Below are 19987 nucleotides of genomic sequence, written 5' to 3' on the forward strand. Positions count from 1 at the left end.
ACACTCACATCACATCTGATTACAAGTGTGAACATTAAAATATTTACCTAACCATCATCATTTACGAGTCAGTAAAAGGCTTATGATAGGCTACCTGACTAGCGTCTTCTTCATCTGTTGTCTTTCTCTTCTTAGAGAAGTATCTGAACAAGCTCATCTGAAAATGCAGTCAGCAGTTAATACATAATGACGTGTAGATATTAGCTTAATGCTATCAATTAGTTTACCCAAGTTAGCGTCACTGAGTTGGCTAATAAGTCTACCTTTTCTCTGGTAATTCGCTGCCTTATTCCTCACGACTACACTTCTCTGACTCTGACCTGGTACCTGACGTGATGTCACTTTCAAGGCCGCGCTCTCGTGAGTAATTAATTCCAATAGGATCCCCCAACCACCCCACTCCCTCCCTCCCCTCTTCTCCCCTCCCCCCGCTGTTGCGCTCATCATCACACAGGCTGTGCTGTGAAGGTGGAGAGATGTGGCGGTGGTGCATTTGCGATAATAAAAAAAAAAGAAATAAAAAAAAAAAAGAATGAATGTAGAGGAAACACTGTATAGTGAGAATTACTATACTGTATATAGTGAACTCATAGTATCCCATAATGCATAATGAAAAGTATTGTACAACCGATGGTCACTAACCAAACAATATATACCATCATGCATTGCGCTCATGCTGAAAGACAGAAAAACAGTGCAGAGAAAAAGACCTGAGTGTCTGAAAGTGTTTTAACATTTAACCAAAGAGTTCACTGTATAATCATCTACATAGAACTCCCAGGAGAGTGAGGAGGGAGGAGTGAATGAGTGAGGGATTTTTGGACCAAGTGGCAAACTGCCATGACGTCACCCAGTGGTTTGTGAACTGCCGTTTTGAAGCCTTGAGTTTAGCTTAATGGACGTCACCATCTTGGTTTTTGGAGCTGGGGAGGAGTGAGGGTGGATTTGACCCATGGCCCCGAGGACTCCAAGTACACCCACCCGCATCGGCAACCTGACAGCCGTGCAAAGGTGTTGCTAACACGGTTAGCTTTCACAATTCGAAGTAAACTTTATAACTAACTGTTAAATTAGTCTTAGAAGCTAACTGCATACGTCCACATTTGGCAAATATCATATATGTGAGTAACTTGTAATGTTATTGTAGTTGAAGTTAGCATGTCTGCTAACGTTAAACTGTAAAGTCACAGTGTAAAACGTATTCTAACCTTCTGTTTTAAATTGGTTCTGCAGAATATGAACAGACTTCAGAACAGCTTCTCCCTCAAACTGTGAGTCTGTAATAGCTGATGGCACTGTCCTCGCATAGCTATTTTTACATTATTATTTTTACATTTCTACTATACTTGTTACTAAATAACATTATCTATCTCTCTTTATTATTTAAACTGACAGTGAAGTTCACCTGTACCTTCATACACAACTGTATTTTATTTTTAAGTCAGTTGCGGTTGTATTGCATTCTTTTGTACACCTCTGTTGTAAATTGTTGAAATTAATGAAGTTTTAATGTGAAATTTTTTTATGAATCTTTGCTTTGTTGATGGTTTTCATGGAGCGTGTCTGGTATGAATTTTAACAGTAGCAGCACATGCAGTAGAGAAATTACACAACACATTGACGTTTTTCCTGAATTTGTAATTAATTACAAGACTTCTATGTTGGTTTGCTTTAAAATAATAGAAATTTAACACGACTAATTCAATACGATGTGCACAGAATCTAAGCTCTCCTCCGGTGACCGGCCTCCTGGCCTGCCTCGTCAATCACTGGAGACCAGGCATTGTCAATTAAACAGGCACACCCCCAAAAATATCTGTTTTTAAGGCCTAATACCTAATTAATTACATGATTATTTTCAGATGGACTACCAGAACACTAAACGACAGGTTTTGTCATTGACACCATAATGAGTTGTGGAAAAAATGTATTGACTGAGTAATTTAATTGAGAAGTTGGTGTCTCTTGAATGGGTGTGTATTGGAGCCAGAATTTTTTGGAGCCGGTCCCTAGCGGCCCCCAGTGGTATTGCACTTAAAGTCACTTCTGCATTGGCTTCACTTCTCAGCCCCGCAGCCTACGTCCATTTTTATATACAGTCTATGTTTCGGACACAACCTAAGTCCAGACCTCTTGGAATCAGTTATCAGTGGTTACTCAGTCTTGTTCGAAGGTGTGTGTAATGGTATTTGCTCTGTGTGTATCTCTACCGGCCCGTGCAACAGCTTTGAGGTTTTTGTTAACCCAGTGACACAGTTTCCCTAAGTACACAGCCTGCTCACCGCCTAGCAGCGTAGAGTCAGGCCCGGCTCTGATCAGCACTCTCCGGTAGCAGGGGTTCTTTTATGCTAACATAACATTTTCAGGCATGCAAAACAATTATGAATAGAAGTCTAAAAACTTGCACTTTTGGAAACATTCAAGTCTATAGCACATTGAATGTTGGGTAGTAAGTGAAACTGATCACATCTGATACATTAGCAGCTTCACAGGAAGACATGACTCCAATCCTCCAATCTATTTTAGCGTAAGTATTAATGTAGGGGTTATTTTCAGTATGGTTATGTGTCGCTCTGAACCATATTAGACTGGCTTCAAACTAGTAATTAGCCTGCTGCACTCCAGTGACAGTTAAGCTGCTTATTGGCCAGCTGGAGATTAACCAGAAAGTCCCCACTTCACAGGGGTCCACACACACACACACACACACACACACACACACACACACACACACACACAGACACACACACACACACACCTACAGAGCCAGTCATGTGGTGCTTAGTGAAGTAGGAACAGTCTGTCAGCTCATTACCAACCTCAGTCTACTTCACCAGAATGAAACATGATTAAAATGATTGAGTTCAGGATTGTGCAGGTCTTGGTCCTGCTGGACTAAATCTAGGCTGGGCCACTCTGACCACATAGTCTGGCTGTACAAGATGAGATAGAGTTACTGGATAACATGAGCAAGGAGGAGCTGACCTTTCATAAGTTTTAGTAAGGTTGTTAAAGCAAAATCAACACTTCCTGCTGCTTCTTCACAATAAAAGCCTTCCAGCAAAGAAAATGTTGCTGCAGGTTTTCTGTAGATATGAAATAATTAGCTAGCTAGACAAACAAACATGTTTGTTCTAAACTGAAATTGAGGTTGAGGTAATATCTCTCTCTACTGAAGGCATGACATGCCAGTGTGATTAGGCTGACATGGTAAGAGCTTCTTTTAAAGAAGGTTAATACACTGTTAAATGTAGTTGTTTTCAGGTTTGTCCGTCAGTCCCATTCTCATGGACACGATATCTCAATAACACCTTGACGGAACTTCTTCACATTTGGCACAAACATTCACTAGGGCTCAAGGATGAACTGATTCGATTTTGGTGTTCAAGGGTCAAAGGTCAAGGTCACAGTGACTGCACAAAATGCACTTTTGGCCTTGTGAATGGGATATCTCAGAAACACCTTGAAGGAATTTTCTTCAAATTTGGTGCAAACCTTCACTTGGACTCAAGGAAAACCTGATTAGATTGTGGTCATTAAAGGTCACGAACAACTCAAAAAACATGATGTCGGCCTTGTGAACACAATATGTCCAGAACTCCTCAAGGGAATCCCTTCACATTTGGCATAAATGGCCACTTGGACTCAAGAACAAACTGATTAGACACACAATTGTTTAATATTTTTTATGACTGGATAAACAGAGATGTAACCTGAAACTAGTCTGAGTTGCATAGGCAGACAACCATGAGGCAGTAGTTTAGTTGGTTATGGAGATGACACAAACCCTCAAAACTCTTTTGGATTTCTCCAAATACTATAGCCTTGCATTGTGAAAGTGATTCTCAGTACACAAAGACACACCTTCTGGTTTTGGTTTCTGAGCTATGGTCCTTTTTAGGAGGGGTTTAGGTGCACCAACTTTGAGTGCCGTGCTTATCAAGAGAATGAAGAGGGAGATATTGAGGCTATGATATGATCACCACCCAGCTTTACACACAAAAGTAAAGGTGATACTAACAACCTGGAGGCAAGTTAACCCATGAAACATTGAGCTGGGAGGGAAGTAAATATAAACGTCTCAGTTTCAATCAACAGCGAGATGTTCTCAATTTCTTTCTGTAATTTTTACTAAAACTGCAAACAAAGAAATAAAAATAATAGACAGGATTTTCTCCTGCCACATGTAAAATAAAATGAATCATTAAAAAATAGGCACAGATGACAGTTGATTACAGTGACACTTAGTTTATAACCCACATTAGTAATATTTACCCCCAGGAGATCAGTAAAGGTAATCTTCATCTTTATATTTATAATAATAATTTTGAAAGATGTTTTTAAAATCCTTATTTTTCACTGTATTATTTGGATGCTGTATTATTTATATTTCAAAGGGCAGCAATAAATAGCACATTGAAATCTAAAGAATTCTCATGTGATTTAAAACATCAGCTGTCTTGTTAAATAAATAGTGAATATTAAGAAGTAATACAAATCTATCTAACTTGATGTTAGCTAGTTAAAGCTGCCTTCCTACTTCTGTCTTTTTCTGTTCTTTCTCTCTGTCCCACTGTGTCTGTCATTTCAAATTAGAAGCCCTCTGCAGAGTCGTGTAATTGTGAGTTGATGACATTGCAGCATTGGTAATAATGTAAATGAAACACTAAGGCACCAAACCCATACACATACATGATTGACAGACTGTAGCTAGCTGGGACCACCTCACCTGCTTTGGTATTGGATCTCTCTCACCTACATTGGATGACTGTGTTTGTACTGGGTGGGGCTGTGATGGACGGACTTCTCCCCTGCTCAGTCCGAGAGAACAACACTATCGGCAATCAAATAACTGGTGGACCATCTCCCCTTGCTCTGCCCCTCTGTACCTGTTCGTTCACCCGCCACAATCTGTGTAGAAATATTTTTACACTTCTCATGATAACATGAAAGATCTTTAACGTTGTGTTTGGCACCGTTGCATAGAACTGAGTACACATCAACTCAGCCTTCCCCTCTCTTTCTCTCTCTCTCTGTCTCTCTCTCTCTCACACACACACTCCACCTGCCCCGCTACCACCACATACAGAAACTAATTCTGTGGATGGGATGGAAGACAGTCGATGGTGACTAAACAATGATTACTGTTTATGTCACACACCACATCCTCTCCTGTAACTTTCACCATCCAAAAAATGAAATACAAAAAAAAAATAAAATAAAATCATCACAGCCCTGGCACTGGGCACCAGTGAAATTTTAAAGATATGAGACAGGACATTGTGGAGCTCTGTTAACATTCCCTGGAAAGGAGTTATTTTTAACCCTATACTGAGAAACAGGTCACACAGACACCCAGATAGAAAGGCTCTGCCACTGTTCTCGATTCACTTGACCTTTTTTTTTTTTTTTTTTTTTTTTTTTTACTAAAATTAGGAGCTGGATATTTTTTTTCGAACTTCCTGGAGTCTCTGGTGGTCCCTGCCAAGAAATTGTTTGGCAGAGAACCTCCTGGAAAAAGGTGAATTGTCCCTTTTACAGTTTGGTTTGCACAGAAGTGAGTTTTAGAGGTGCTGGGTAGGTGGATTTAGTCACCGTCAAACAGAGCCAGGCTAGCTGTTTCCCCCTGTTTCCAGTATTTTTGCTATGCTAAATGTGAAAGTGGTAACAATGTAATCAAATGTTCAATTACTATCAATGGGCACTCTACTGATTATAAGTTTACTTGTCAATGGGGATTAGCCTAATACTCGGAAGAGACGTATAGAGAAAGGTAGATGTCCATGTCTTTCTTGATTATATAGCAGGTCTACATTCTATATTAATACTATTAATTCTACAGAGAAACACTCACAGCCTGTATTCACAAACTGAGCCTTCCAAGCCGTCGGGACTTACATAATTTACAAAACAGTCACTGCCCTCAGCCATGCCCACAGTCCATCTGACCCCTCTGGACCCACCCTCCAACCTTGCAGAATTTGGATTCTCAGGACCTGTACAGACCTGTTCAGACCTGCATTAACATGTGTCTTCAGTGATCCGATCTCAAGTGGTCAGCTCTAAGAACGTCAGCTCACACCTGCGTTAAAAAGCGTCTCCAGTGACCACTTGTGATCAGATCTCACTTCCACACTTTATATGCAAATCAACAGGTATGCGTTTTTGTTTTTAGCCAATCAGACAGAGGGGTCTATTGTCAACATGCTTGTGTGTGTGTGTGAGTGAGAGAGAGAGAGAGAGAGGTGTGTGTGAGAGAGAGAGAGAGAGAGTGGGTCAAGGAGGGGTTGAGTGAATCAATGCTCTGCTCACAGCTCTACAGTGAAATCAGGTTTTACTCATTTGAAATAGTAAAATATTTTGGTTTCACTATAAACTGTGTTGGGACTAATCAGACTGTGACAGAGGACGTCAGTAGAGTAGTTGGTCCTTCAGTGTGGTCCAGGACACGTTCACGTTCACACTGCTAAAAGAATGTGGACACGTGGTCCAGACCTCCTCTGAATGTGGTCTGAGTGATTGGATCTCAATTGTGTCCTCAATGCATCTTGGGTGCGTTCACACCTGAACTTAGAGCTGAGCACTTGTGACCAGATCATATATATATATATATATATATATATATATATTTATTGAATCTCTATTACAGACTCTTCTTAGCGTTTTGTTTGGACTCTTCAATGACCTTTTCAGCGTTTCATCTTTTTAACACTGTTCTTCTACTGATCATTGCTTTACTTTTCATGTTGTTTTACATTACTTACTCACACTTGGACTGAAAACCAGCTGTGATTGTGTGTGGATTATGAACTTGCTTACTCACAGTTAAGAGATGATATCCAGCGCCTGGAGTTACAGCTCTAAAAAAAAGGCAAAGCATATTTCCACTATAATTTCCCCATAGACGCTGCCATTACGCTGCCGCCAGTAGACGTTCCTTCTGTTCACCTGCCTTAATATCACCGTCAGTCTCTCATCTGCAGCCCCATTCAACCCCATTCAAAACTCCACACAGTAAAGCAGTGACAGAAGTGTGGACTTGTCCTTCTCTTTCAACACTATTTTTAGGTTGACTGAGGTAGTGCAAAAAAACACAAAAAAACAGTAACCTTACTGTAAGGTGTGTATATATATATATGACATGCAAATGTATTCAGCTACATCCCTGTTTATTTTGTGTGCTTCTTGTGACTTGGCACCATATTTTCGTTGCTGATTAAATAGAGTTGGTAGGGTAGGCTGCTGCTGTTTCTGTCTAGTTGCTTGTCGACTTTTCTCAGCTTCAGTCTGGGACTTTAAGAGAAATATAACACTAACACAAATAATTGCGTTATCCTGTTAAATTAACACTGTCTATTAATGTTACTGAAGGGCAGGACGTCTAATGTGGCTATCGGCTAATTGCTAATAGTTAAACGCACATGTTAATGTTCGCTGCCAACCAGGTAAAATAATAATGCAAAATAATTTCTAACAGCTGTTAGCTGCTTTTTCATTTTCAACTAAAACAGTTTGCGAAGGTCCTTCAGCAGCAGCACCTGCCATGTTAATGTAGTTTTATGCTGGCGACACCAGCTCAGTGTTGTGAACGTCAGCTAGCGTTGATGTGTTCAGCTGCTAGTGAGAGGAGGCGCTGTGTGCCTGCCTGTCTGCAGTGCTGCTGTATGAAGTTGTGTCAACTTGAGGAGGCGAAGACGGCACTGTTGGTATCGATACTGTTGCAAATGAGTATCTAATCCGATACTATATTTTAGTGTTGATTAGTATCTGAGTATCGATTTTTTGACAACCGTAGTTACTATATACAGTCATGAGAGCTATAGAAGTGTGTGTGTTGCCTGTGGTATGGACAGTGTGTCTGTGTTTTATCTCAGTCTCATGCTGTGCCAGCCTCCATGACTCTTCACTTTGACATTTTCTGGATTTTTCTCTTTATGAAATCCTCCCCTCTGTCTGCTTCTCTCTCTCTTTTTCTCTGTCTTTATTTCTCTCTTACTCACTCCAGCCTAGTAGTAGTGTCAATACTGGTATCAAAATTCTTTACTGTCAAATGGGAAAAAAAGGTCTATTTAGTTTTGTTTTTGCAGGTCTGTTTGTGTATATCTGTGAACTGTCAAATGTGATAAAATGCTGCTTTCCTCTTGTGACAGTGTTTTAAAGACAACAGCAAAAACGCTTGTAGGAAAACTAATGGCTGGCTGGATTATGTTCAGAGGTCATGTAGTGCAGCCAGGAGGTGCTTAGGATGGTGGGCTTACAAAGTGACTATCACACCAGAGATCAGGTTCACATCCAGAGTCCTGTCTGTGCTTCAGGAAACAGAAGCTCTTTGGGTAAAGTCAGGGAAAGATGGTTAAACATAAATGAACAGGTTGTGTTGAATTCCAAGTGAAGCTGTTTTCTGTTGTCAGACAGTGGAACAAGTATGAAACAGCGACTTAAACGCAGCCTATTAAGACTACATGTTAACCAGCAGTCATTCAGGGGGCACTGGAGACTCTCTTCTAAGGAGAGGAGCCAAGGTTTGTCCAGAAAGTAACTAGAATTGTCGCTGTGTGTGTTTTTGAAAAGAAAGTCACTAAACGAGTCAATGACAGATGTTGGTGTTCATAGAGTCGGCCCCTGAAGAGTGTCATTGAAGGTTTGTCATAGTATGTGTCAGTGTTCACAGGTAAACATGGATGACACAAGTTTTTTCTCTTACTCTTGAAAGATAATGAACCTTACCAAAGGACCATAACAGTGATCTTTCATCCTGCCTTTCATTCTGAAATTGTGTACTTGAATTTTTTTTTATTTTTCTATTGGTGATAGAAAAGCATTGCATTAAAGGAGGACTACAGTTTGCTTTCAGAATATCAAACACAGACACAGCATTAAAGTTCCTCCAGACATTTAAACTCTGTAAAAATCCTCTGCTGGGATTCATATTTTGTTTAACCTGTTTTTTTACACATAAAAAGTCTCATCTCCTCTTACTTCCTGATTGAGAAATGTGGATCAGGCCTTGAGCCCAGCCCACCACCTGCTTGCTCCAGGTGGACAGGTGAAAGAGCAGAGAGCATCAAGATGGTTAGAGGAGGAAACATCAGAGAGACTCAGCCACATGTATGAGCCTCAGTCAGACCCAGACTCAGATGAGGAGTCTGAGACCAGAACCAGAGACTAGCAGACGGATCAGAACGGTTAGCGCAGTTAGCATCTTTTATTTGTTTATGTTGTTTGTTAGCTTGTAACTGGCAGTGGCTGACAGTGCTAGTAGTTGTGCTAATGCTAACTCTCTGTCTCTCTGTACACAAGGTTTTAGGTTTATTGATTGGTTCCTTAGGTTTGTGACATATGAAACCCTGGCTGTCTGAATCTGTGTTTATGAGACTGTCATTGGTTCACTGCAGTTCAAGGTGGAAACACTCAGAAATGGTGTTGATGATTGTTTCACTCATCATATGTCTTGTATTATATAAAAACATCATGTGGGTGTTAATGAGGTTAAACACTGTAGTTTCATCAGAGGGTCTTTACGTTCTTACTACTAAGAAATTATGTCAGTAGGAAATATAATGTGGATTTGGTTGTTTCCTAGATGCAGAATACTGCTGGAGTTTTAGGAAGTGGATTGACTTTGAATGTACCAGAAGAGGGAGGCCTCAAAACAGTCCCTGCTCCCCGCTGTGTTACCACAGGATGACACTGTCTGTCAGGACAGGAACATACTGTAACTGCACTAATATTTCACTGTGATGGACTTGCTGTCTGCAGGACGTTTCAAGTCTCTGCAAGTTGATTTTCATATTCAACAGAAATTAACTAACACTAGTGGCTGCCTGAAGGGTAGGGAGTCAATTTGAAAACTTGTGATGTGCTTTGAAAATGGTCAGAAAAAAATTAAAGAATCTGTAGTGAAATGAGTAAAACATGTATAACCACTAGTCTGTGCCCTGCTACACAGTTACAGCATGTGCCTCATCACAGGAGGAAAGAGGAGGATGAAAGGAAGATAATATGTAACAACACTATGACTCAGACCTTTGATAATGGAAACAAGAAAGAAGAGAAAGTCGATGCGTTGTAATTAGTGATTAATCTTCCCTGGAATTTAGGGATATAAGAGCTGAAGAAGGGGACAGAGGTGAAGAGAGAGGACAGCAAGAGAAAGTGTAGGATACTTCCAAACATCCACTCATATGTACATTTTCTTATCTTCCATCCCGGTTAAAGCCCTGAACACCATCTTAGATGTTTTCACTCCGGTGGTGGAATTATGTAAGGTCACCAAACTTAAAGAATCAATAAGAATAATAAAGGTGCAACTATTCAGGGTGAAATCAATCAAATCAGAGTAAACTTAGTGGAAAATGTGTGTTGGTGTATAGGGCTTTTAAAGCTGAATTAATATTGTTGTACAGCTTATGGGTTGAAGCTAACATTAGCATTCATTTGTGTCCGCTTGATGAATGTAAATCAAAATTCACTCTTTCCACCAACCCCTGAGGGGGCTGATTCAAAATGGTCCCTGTGACCACATGAACTGAACAAAAAAGACTACACAAGATGGCGGTAAACAAAGAAACTACTCAAAATGGCCGCTGAGACCACCTGATGTGTGGGGGAGGGAAGGTGTGAGTTTGTTTGTTAGCCTAGCTCATGTAATATAAAGGTACCAGGTTAGAGGGAGGAGGTTAGCTTCATGTAGGTTCTAGAACTGAGACGTACCACAGGTATGTGTGTGAACATACAACTACTCGATTAACTGTGTGACTGACCACAACCTAAGCAAACATTACAACAAGAAGACATTAATCAACATGTACATTAACAAACTTAAGACTTATGCTACTTAGCTGTGCTGTGCTATGCTGTGCTGGGAAAGGTTAGGCCCAGTCAGTTAATGTTACCCAGTCCTGGAAACAAAACAAAGAGGTCCTTTCCAGTGTTGTTGTAAAGTCCAGTGAGTTGGGACGCTTCCTGGTGGAGTAACGTCCTCTCTGGCTGTGTTGCTTCTACTGTTATCGCCTTTGTTCTCCTCACAGAGTTAGCTGTTCCATGCTAACTCTGTGTTGAGGAGAAGAGTGTTGTCTGCTGTGAGCAGGACAGCGAGAGCTGTAGTCGCAGGTAGCAGGGGTGACCTGGGATGGGGCCTTGGTGCTCCTTGAAGAGCTGAGAGGGGAGAGGAGATGCTCTCCTGAGCAAGCCAAAAAGAGAAGATAGCGAGAACAAAGAAAGGTGTTTGGTGACACCCTGGGGGGATCATATGTCACACACTGACCAACACTGACTGGTCAGTGACGTCCCTGGGAGAGGGTCGTCCCCAGGTGTGAACAGTGAGGAACTGTGGGGAGGTGAGTTCCTTTGTCTGTGGAACAAAGAAACATGGGGTCTCCAGAAACTTGAATGTACTAGATTCCCAACGCTGAATGAGGCGTTCAGTGTGTGCTGTCGCATCAGGTGATAAGCAGGATGAACTCTACGCCTCACAAGTCTGTCAGACTGCGACTGTTCTCAGGTCTTGTACATCAAGAACCATTACATGCTTCTGGAGTTTCGTGATGTGGTACACAGTCCAGTCAATAGTTTTAGACTGTTCCGATAGGTGGCAGTAATGCACCAAGGGGTTACAATAGAATAGAATAGATTAGAATACAACTTTACTGTCCATCAGAATGAAAGGAGAGAAGACTGCTACCTAGTAAACGATGGATGTAGATCCTGGGTGTAAACAAAGCAAGATGTAAAATCTTAAAAACTGCGCCTTGCCAATGTTTTATGAAGAAGAAATGCATTCAAAGCTTCTGTTAGAGTTAGACTGTTAGAGTTTCAGTGAGAAACAATGAATTTGAACACAACTTTTGTTTGTTTACCAGAAAATTCCACAGGGAACCTTTGAATTCTGAAGCATTGAAGCTTTAAGATCCACAAAACAGAAGGAGAAAGAGAAAAGGAGGCAGAGGAAGATGGATAGAAAGTTGACAAGCGTACCTGGTCAGTCAGGATGTTAGAAATATGATGGGAATGTAAAGAATGTGGCTTCATTTCACCACTGTGTGTGTGTGTGTGTGTGTGTGTGTGTGTGTGTGTGTGTGTGTGTGTGTGTGTGTGTGTGTGTGTGTGTGTGTGTGTGTGTGTGTGTGTGTGTGTGTGTGTGTGTGTGTGTGTGTTCAGCCAGTAGATTCCCAATAGCCAACAGCTATGCACACTGCCCACTGAAAACACACTGGATGCATCTCGGCTGCGGAACACCTTGGTTTTCATTTCGGCGCCCATGTTAGAGCGACATACTGGCTGCGTCTAACATGTCTTTGGCAAGCCGTTTTACAGATATCCGTAATTCAGTTCTTCTTAGTCAAAATGAACATTTCAGATATCCACAATGACATTTTTTCTAGGACAAATGACATCACTTGTCCCATTCATGTGTATGGGGTTTCTCATTACAGATATCTTTAATTCAATTGTAGATAGCCACAATGTCAAATGTGGATATCTGCAACTAAATTCTGACTATCCATAATTCCAGTTTGAGATATCTACAATTTAATTCTGACTAGTCATAATTCCAGTTCAAGATATCTTCAACTCCCGTCAATTAAAGATATCTATATTGTTCTTTTTACATATCTTAAATTATGTTTTAAATGGTCAAAATGATGTTATAGATATCTTGAAGTGATTTGTGACTAAATGTGACAGAATTCAATTGTAGATATGTCAAACTGGAATTATGGATAGTCATAATTTCAGAGAAATCCAACATTCCAGTGACCTGTAAACTCTATATAGAGAGACAGAGCTGCAGCAGCAGAGACACAGCTGGTGTGAAAACACATACGTGCTTCTCTGCAACAGTTCAGCGACGTCAGCTGCTATGTTCATGCAACACAGGCAGTGTGTTCCCGGTGTAAGTAACTCCAGTCATTGAAGGTCCCATGTCTTGCTTTCATTACACTTTAATGCACTGTATTTCCCTTTGATAGATCATGTTGGATATTCGACAGTGAAGCTTATCTCATTTATGGAGAGATGGACACTTTGGTTTGATTGGCGGAGAGACATGTTCAAAAACTTGTGACTTTTTTGCCCCAACCTTTTCCAAATCACTTCTCATGTGCGAATATAAAACTGCCTTGTCCAGTGTTATAGTTATTATATGTGCTTCATAATAACAGGCTCCATGTGATTTGCCAATGAAAAGCCTTTAAGGGCCCTGGTGCACCTGTGGGAGAACATGGAGATCAGACTGGTGAAATGAACAAATTGCCTTTAACTTGGGGACCTGGGAGCCAAAGACTGCATGCAGAATGATACAGACTCAGTAACTAAGAGATATCATTAGTGCTTTAAAGATAATGACTAAAATGTTAATTGATTCTGTAATAAACTAGTAGCCAGTGTGAGGATAGTAACGTGATCTCCTCTCATGATTTTAATTAGTAGTCTGGCTGCAGCACTCTGTAAAAGTCTATGCATTGTTTTATGATTTATGTCTAACCCAAACCCTTTATGTGAGGAGACCGTTACCATGCTCTAAACGTGAAGAAATGAAAGCATGTGTGATGGATTCAGTGTCAGATTGTAATATTCCCTAGATGATAAAATCAACAGCGTTGATAGTTAATGTTGGAATCAAGCGGGACACCAAGGCTTGTCTTGTAGGAAAACAGACTGAGGGAGGATTTTAAATCTGCCAGAGCCAATGTTAGGATTTGAGTTTTATCAGAATTGAATTGAATAAAGCAGTTATCCAGTTTTTATTGTGCGTCCAGTAGGGATGGGAATTGATAAGATGTTGTTGATACCAGTGCCGTTATTGATTCTGCTTATCGATCCGATTTTTTATTGATTCCCTTATCGATTCCTGTGGATTTTCTGTGTGGAAAGAAGTAGGCCTAAACACGTTTTCAGTGTCAACAACACAGTCTCTGAACACTGGACAAGATGGATAACTGCTCCGTAGTTGTTCAATCCCTCGAGGAGGGGGTGCTGTCTGCCTCTTTAGGTCAGTGGTGGTGCCACCTTCAGCAGCAGTCCTCGGTCCACCGCCATCATCTAAAATAGATCAAATGAGAGAATATTTGTACAGCATTCATTTTCATTTAGGTCTTAAGTCAAATAAAGAATCTATTGTGGCCTGCATGCGTTGTGCTAATGGTGATAGGTACTAGTGATATGAATTCCGGCTTATTTCAGTGAGCCAGATCATTTGGCTCAGCTCACCAAGAAGAGCTTGGTGGGCTCTTTAGGCTCCCAAATGGCTCTTCATTTTACCACTTCTGCCATTTATAATTCAGCCAAATTTAGCACTGTTTTGACCTATAATTAGTATGTGTGCACATATATCAGTTAAAATATTCAATGTTATTATAGAAACCTTATAATTTACATAATATCATAATTTTACATTATGTTTGGTATAAAAAAGATTAAATGTAAAAACATCAAACACATTAAACGTTTTATTTATACACGCAACGTTGTAGTGTTTCGCTAAAAAAACACTAAACAGACACAGTGCATCTGGTCGTTGTACATAAATGTATGTCACAATTCTAATGCTACTGTGATGTCCATATGAAATAAAATAATAAAATAAAAGGCTATTCAAAAAATAAATCATTCAGTCACAGTCAGCATGGAGTGCTGTGGCACTGTGAAGATCATCCGATTCTGCCTTGCATTAATTTACAAAAAAAAAGGCTCTCTGACAGGAGCTGGCTCCCATCATTCACTTAAAAGAGCCGGTTCGTACACGACTGACACATCACCAATACGTCCATTCACTGCTCTGCTGAGACTGGGCTGCACTCGTTGACCAGTGGGGGGGGGGGCATCAAACACATGGCGCTCCTGATATTTAATGCCGTGCTGCGTCGACAAATGTGTCAGCATGTTGCTGGGGTCTCCACCCTTGCTTGAAATCTTAGTGCCACAGACATTGCACATTGCGCTGTCAGCGTCACTTTGTGTGAAATGAAGCCACACTTCCTCCACTCCTTCGCTGTTGTTCGTGCTGACTGCTTCCCGCGAAAGCGTGACGTCATTGTTTTGCAAGGCACGCGGAACTAAGTGGAAGGCATCGATAAGGGAATCATTAAGGACAAAGGCAAATGATGTCCATGGATCGAACCAGTTGGAACCGGTTCTCAACTGGAACCCATTCTCGATTCCCATCCCTAGTTTCCAGGCTACCGGGATTTATATAGCTGTCCATCATCAGCCTAAAGATGGAAGGGAAGCTCTAAGTTCGTAAGTTCACACCAGGCTTTAAAATGCGTCTCCACATGCGTCTCAATTGACCACTTGTGATCAGATCTCACTTCCCAGCCTTATATGCAAATAAACAGGCATGTGTTGTTGTTTTTCAGACAGTTTTTCAGTCCTGTGTTTGTGTGTGAGTGTGAGAGAGACAGAGATAGCGGGGCACGGAGAGGTTGAGTGAATCAATGCTCTGCTCACGGCTCTACAGTAAAATCTGGTTTTACTCATTTGAAATACTAAAATATTTTGGTTTCATTTGGTTTATTTGTGTGGGTGTCAGGTGGATCTATTGTGTGAAGTAGCACCTGCTCTCCTGCTCTTCACAGATAAACACTGAGCTGTCACTCCTGTCCTCAGCAGGCTGTCTCACACATCATGGTGTCTTCTTGTCCATGTAGGGGGGGGGGCGCGAGGGGTAAGTGTAGCGTGACCCCTGGAATAAGATTACGATTCAAGTATTCTAGAAGAAAATCCTGCAAAGAGTAAAGATTTTAAACTATGAGCACGTAGGAAAACCCGTGTGACTCGTAGCAGGTGTGAAAACTGAAATGCTGTCTGTGATGGTGTGGGCTTCCTGTTTCCTGGATGTTAAGTTTGACTGATGTATCCATGATTCTCAGATGTCAAATCACTGCACAATGGTTTAGGATTGGATAAGGCTTGGACAGGATTTTACAGCTCTGGTAAGTTATCAGTGTGGCAGTCATTTCATTCTGTTTCATCAGACTTCATGATGCCATTTGCACTGAACATGGACTCATTAGAACCAGTGGTGATGGACAGCATGGCTTTCATTAGAAGGAGAGCAGTAGAGTTATCTGGTTTGTGATATATGCAAGTAAGTGACCTATGGCTTCCCATAGCCTGAACCTTTAAGAGCATTGTGAGATTTAAAGTTCTTCAGACATGTTTTAAAATCCTCTGCTATGATTCATATTTAGTTGAACATGGTTTTCACACATAAAAACTGAAGCTCATCTCCTCTTACGTCCTGATTGAGAAATGTGGATCAGGCCTTGAGCCCCGCCCACCACCTGCTGTCTCCAGGTGGGCAGGTGAAAGAGCAGAGAGTATCAAGATGGTTAGAGGAGGAAACATCAGAGAGACTCAGCCACATGTTTGAGCCTCTTTACTTTCTTTACTAAATCTACCAACACACCAGTGTCAAACTACATCTAAAAGACTACTATTAAAAGTAAAAGTCCTGCGTTCCATTCATACTAGTAGGCTACACGAGTAATACCAGACATATGTACTTGAAGTTATAATCTGTAACATTTCCAAAACAACTAGACCTATGCTCTATATGTTGTTGAGTTGTGTTCTTACATTTTCCCAAATGTTTCCATCAATTCTCAAACCAGAGAAATCTGTGATTTTAATCATGGTAACGCTCCGTTTCATTGGTCACCTGTCAATGACATCATATCCTCTATGATCATGTGTCAGTGTGTTTGTCTGACTGAAGCTCAACACTGACTTTTATCTAGTTTTAAGCCACATACACTTTTTCCACCTTGGTGGTTTTCAGCTCTATATTTGAAGCAGATGAAGGATTTTAGTCGTCGGACGTCTGGATCTGAAGTTATCAGAGAAACAAGCTGAGGAAATGTTAGACAGCTCAGCTCCCAGCTGCTGGAGACGTCCTGTCCTGTGTCACTGAAGAGAGGAGGACACCTCTGTGGATCATTCAGCTGCTGGTAAAAACCTGCTGAACGTCTGCTTCATAAGTTATCAGAGAAACAATCAGAACAAAGGTTAGCATCAATCTCAGCTCCAGCTCTTCCCTGAGTCTCTGTCCTCCGTACAGCGTCGCTCAAACACTGACTTTAAATGTCAAACTGCTTCATTCAGTGTTTTTAATGGTTAGAATCACCGGGTCTGTTTGATTTCCTGAACCACTGACACTGAAGGAATCCAAACCAATAGGTTCTGATACATTAATCTGTTTAAAAAAAAATTCAACTTTTCAACTTTCTTTGCTTTTTGTGAAATGATCAATTTAGTTCTATTGGCATCATACAGCTATTAAAATGAAACCATGTTAGAAGTTTAGAGGGGAAATGTCTCTGGTAACAACTGAATGTGAAACATAGAAAAAGCCATAAGCAAACAGTTTTTGTTCGATTAATCTTAAACAATCTTTTGTAATTTATCATTTTATAATATTTTAATCTATGTGACATCTTAATCTGTGAAGTATCTAGTAACTATATGTTAGATAAGTATAATGTAAGGGAGTACAAAGTACAATATTTCCCTCTAAAATGTAATTTCACAAAGTAGTGAAGAATTAAAATACATAGGTAAAGTACAAGTTAAACAAAATTGTACTTTTTTTTATAGTACTTGCGTAAATGAAATTAAGTCACTTTACGCCACTGCAAAACAACATCCTGCACAATGAACATCTTTTTTTTATTGTTGGCTGAGCCAGTCATAGGCCACAGTGTCTGTGACTGACTGACTGAGTTGAGTGAGTGATGAAAGTACACAATTGGTCTGCCGTGTGTTGGACTTTTCCTAGTGGCTTTTCCCCTACAAAATGTTTTGGCCCCAACAGTTTCTATTACGTCCTCAGGGGGGTGACAGGCCTTTTTGTCTAATTCCCTCTGTTTGATATGTATTTTTAGTACGATGCCTCATTCGCCCTGTTAAAGTTACTCCTTTGCGCGTTAATACAAACTCAACACTTCCTGTGACTGTTTCACATTAAAAGTTCTCTAGCTTTTCAGTGGACAGAGAGAAGCATCCGCTGCGACCACCTGATTGTGTACCTTTGCATCCAGAGAAATCCCCAGTTCACCAGTTTTAACTGTGCTTTATCTTTTTGTCGGGGACCCTTGGTGTTCAGCTTTTCCATTTCTCCATGGTTCTAAAGGAGTTTAAATCGAAAAAAAAACAAAAAAAACAACTTGACTTGATTATTTATCTGGGAAGACGTTTCACCTCTCATCCAAGAGGCTTCATCAGTTCATGTACGCATCTGACCAGGCTGGGACTGGTCCATGAGAGGTGAAACGTCTTCCCAGACAAATAATCAAGTCCAGTTGTTTTTTCGATTTAAACTCCTTTAGGATACTATGACCTGGACAAGTGAGAATATGCACAGGCTTCTCCATGGTTCTTTCTAAAAATAGAATGTGTTGTTAAATTGATGAATTACGTGTGAAAAAAATCCATATTGCTTATGAGATGGGAGGATGTTTAGTTAAGAATTGTGTAGTGTGTGTGTGTGGTCAAAAACAATATGTTCAACAGGAAGAAGGAGGGGCAGGGAAACTGGTGATGTCAGCAGAAGAGAAGGGAGGACCGCTTTGCCTTTTCCTTTTTCCTCCTCCTCCACCCCCAGCCCCCGCCCCCTCTTCTTATCAGCACGATAGAGCGAGAGACGGGATCAGTAGGAGCGTGGACGAAGCATTAACAACTGTGACAGTGGAGATGGGGAAAGAGAAAAATAGAAACAGGTCAGGAAAGAGAGACTAAAAGAAAAGACAGACATAGTTATTGACACTGTCCAACAAATTCAGAGAAACAGATGCCACAAAGAGAGAGAGAGTAAAAGAGAAAGGAAAGCAAGAGATCAGAAAGTATACCAACTAAGAGCCAGTCCTCTTGGAGTGAGGACCAAGTACTTGTTTCTGGAATTGGGTGGACCCATCATAAGGAGGACTCGACATCAACCAACACAGCTACAATGTACAGTGGATATGGAGGTATGAACCAGTGGAGTGAGACTAGCTCGTCTCTAATCATTAACTCTGTGTTTGTCAGGATGAACTGACTGTTGCTGGTTAACAGGTTTGTAACTTATTATGTCCAGAGAGAAACCAACAAAACCTGTAACATGTTTGGTAGCTTTGTTTGTCATGTTCGTATGACTGCAGATGTTTCTCCCTTTCATACAAACAGCCTCAAATGTATTTTACTAAACTGTCAAGAGAAGTGTTCCTTCTGCGACATTAGCGGGGTCGCTCCACCTTAAAGGACCACGATGTCACTGCGCTACTGCCACTACGTACTGTAGCAACTATAGCCAGAGTTGTGTCTCGGTTCCTACTTCCATTTGCCATCCGGTTTGTAGAATATCTAGATTTGTTAAATTGAGTTTGACACAGGTTTTGGTCTCTGTGGTCACTCTGTGTTAAAATCCATTGTGAACATCAACATCTCGTCCTTGTTGTGGAGAAAAAAGTTGTTGACGAGTATCCAGTATTCAGAACCCAAACCAATATACTGTAAGATTTACATTATTGAAAATGGTCAGACAGACAAAGACAGGGCTGTACATAGTGATGGCCAAATAAAAAATGGTGTGTGTGTGAGAGGGTGTGAGAAGTTACCATGACAACAAGTACCAGTGGAGGAGGTGTTGAGTGTCCAAAACAGCAGCAACAGCAAATTAACTCTTCTAGATAATGTATGATCAAATATACTGGAAGGAGGAAGTCATTAATAAAGGCCTATCTCCACCAGTAGCTTGTCTCCAAACATCTGGATTCTGTTGCACCACCTATTTGTATGTGTGAAGTCTTTCCTACTTTCTTAGCCCAACCAGCAGTTAGTTTGAAATTAAGACCTTTGAAATTTGTAAATAGTTTGAAAGGAAACATCTGCATGTACGCAGGAGCCACACAAACTGAACATAACTTCCAAAATAACAGCTTTAAGAGGGCAAGTGAAATAGTAAACTTTTAAATATTTATATCTGCATACTGCATATATTTATGTTTCA

General features: G+C 40.7%; 1 protein-coding gene across 3 annotated transcripts in view; it reads left to right on the top strand.

Moving 5' to 3' along the window:
• The window catches only part of ripor1 (RHO family interacting cell polarization regulator 1), a 120713-nt gene that overhangs the window by 10657 nt on the left and 90069 nt on the right, over window positions 1–19987 (top strand). For 2 of the 3 annotated variants that reach the window (XM_022762990.1, XM_022762992.1), the window contains exon 1: window positions 18673–18968. The exons of the other annotated variant lie outside the window; for it this stretch is intronic. In XM_022762990.1, the coding sequence (XP_022618711.1) occupies window positions 18950–18968 (19 nt within the window). In that variant the 5' untranslated portion in view covers window positions 18673–18949. Of the gene's footprint in view, window positions 1–18672; window positions 18969–19987 lie in introns of those variants that run through there. 3 annotated transcript variants of the gene reach the window in all.

Source organism: Seriola dumerili, unplaced genomic scaffold, assembly GCF_002260705.1.
Source record: "Seriola dumerili isolate Sdu_G_001 unplaced genomic scaffold, Sdu_1.0 BDQW01000465.1, whole genome shotgun sequence".
In the NCBI taxonomy this organism is placed as follows: domain Eukaryota; kingdom Metazoa; phylum Chordata; class Actinopteri; order Carangiformes; family Carangidae; genus Seriola; species Seriola dumerili.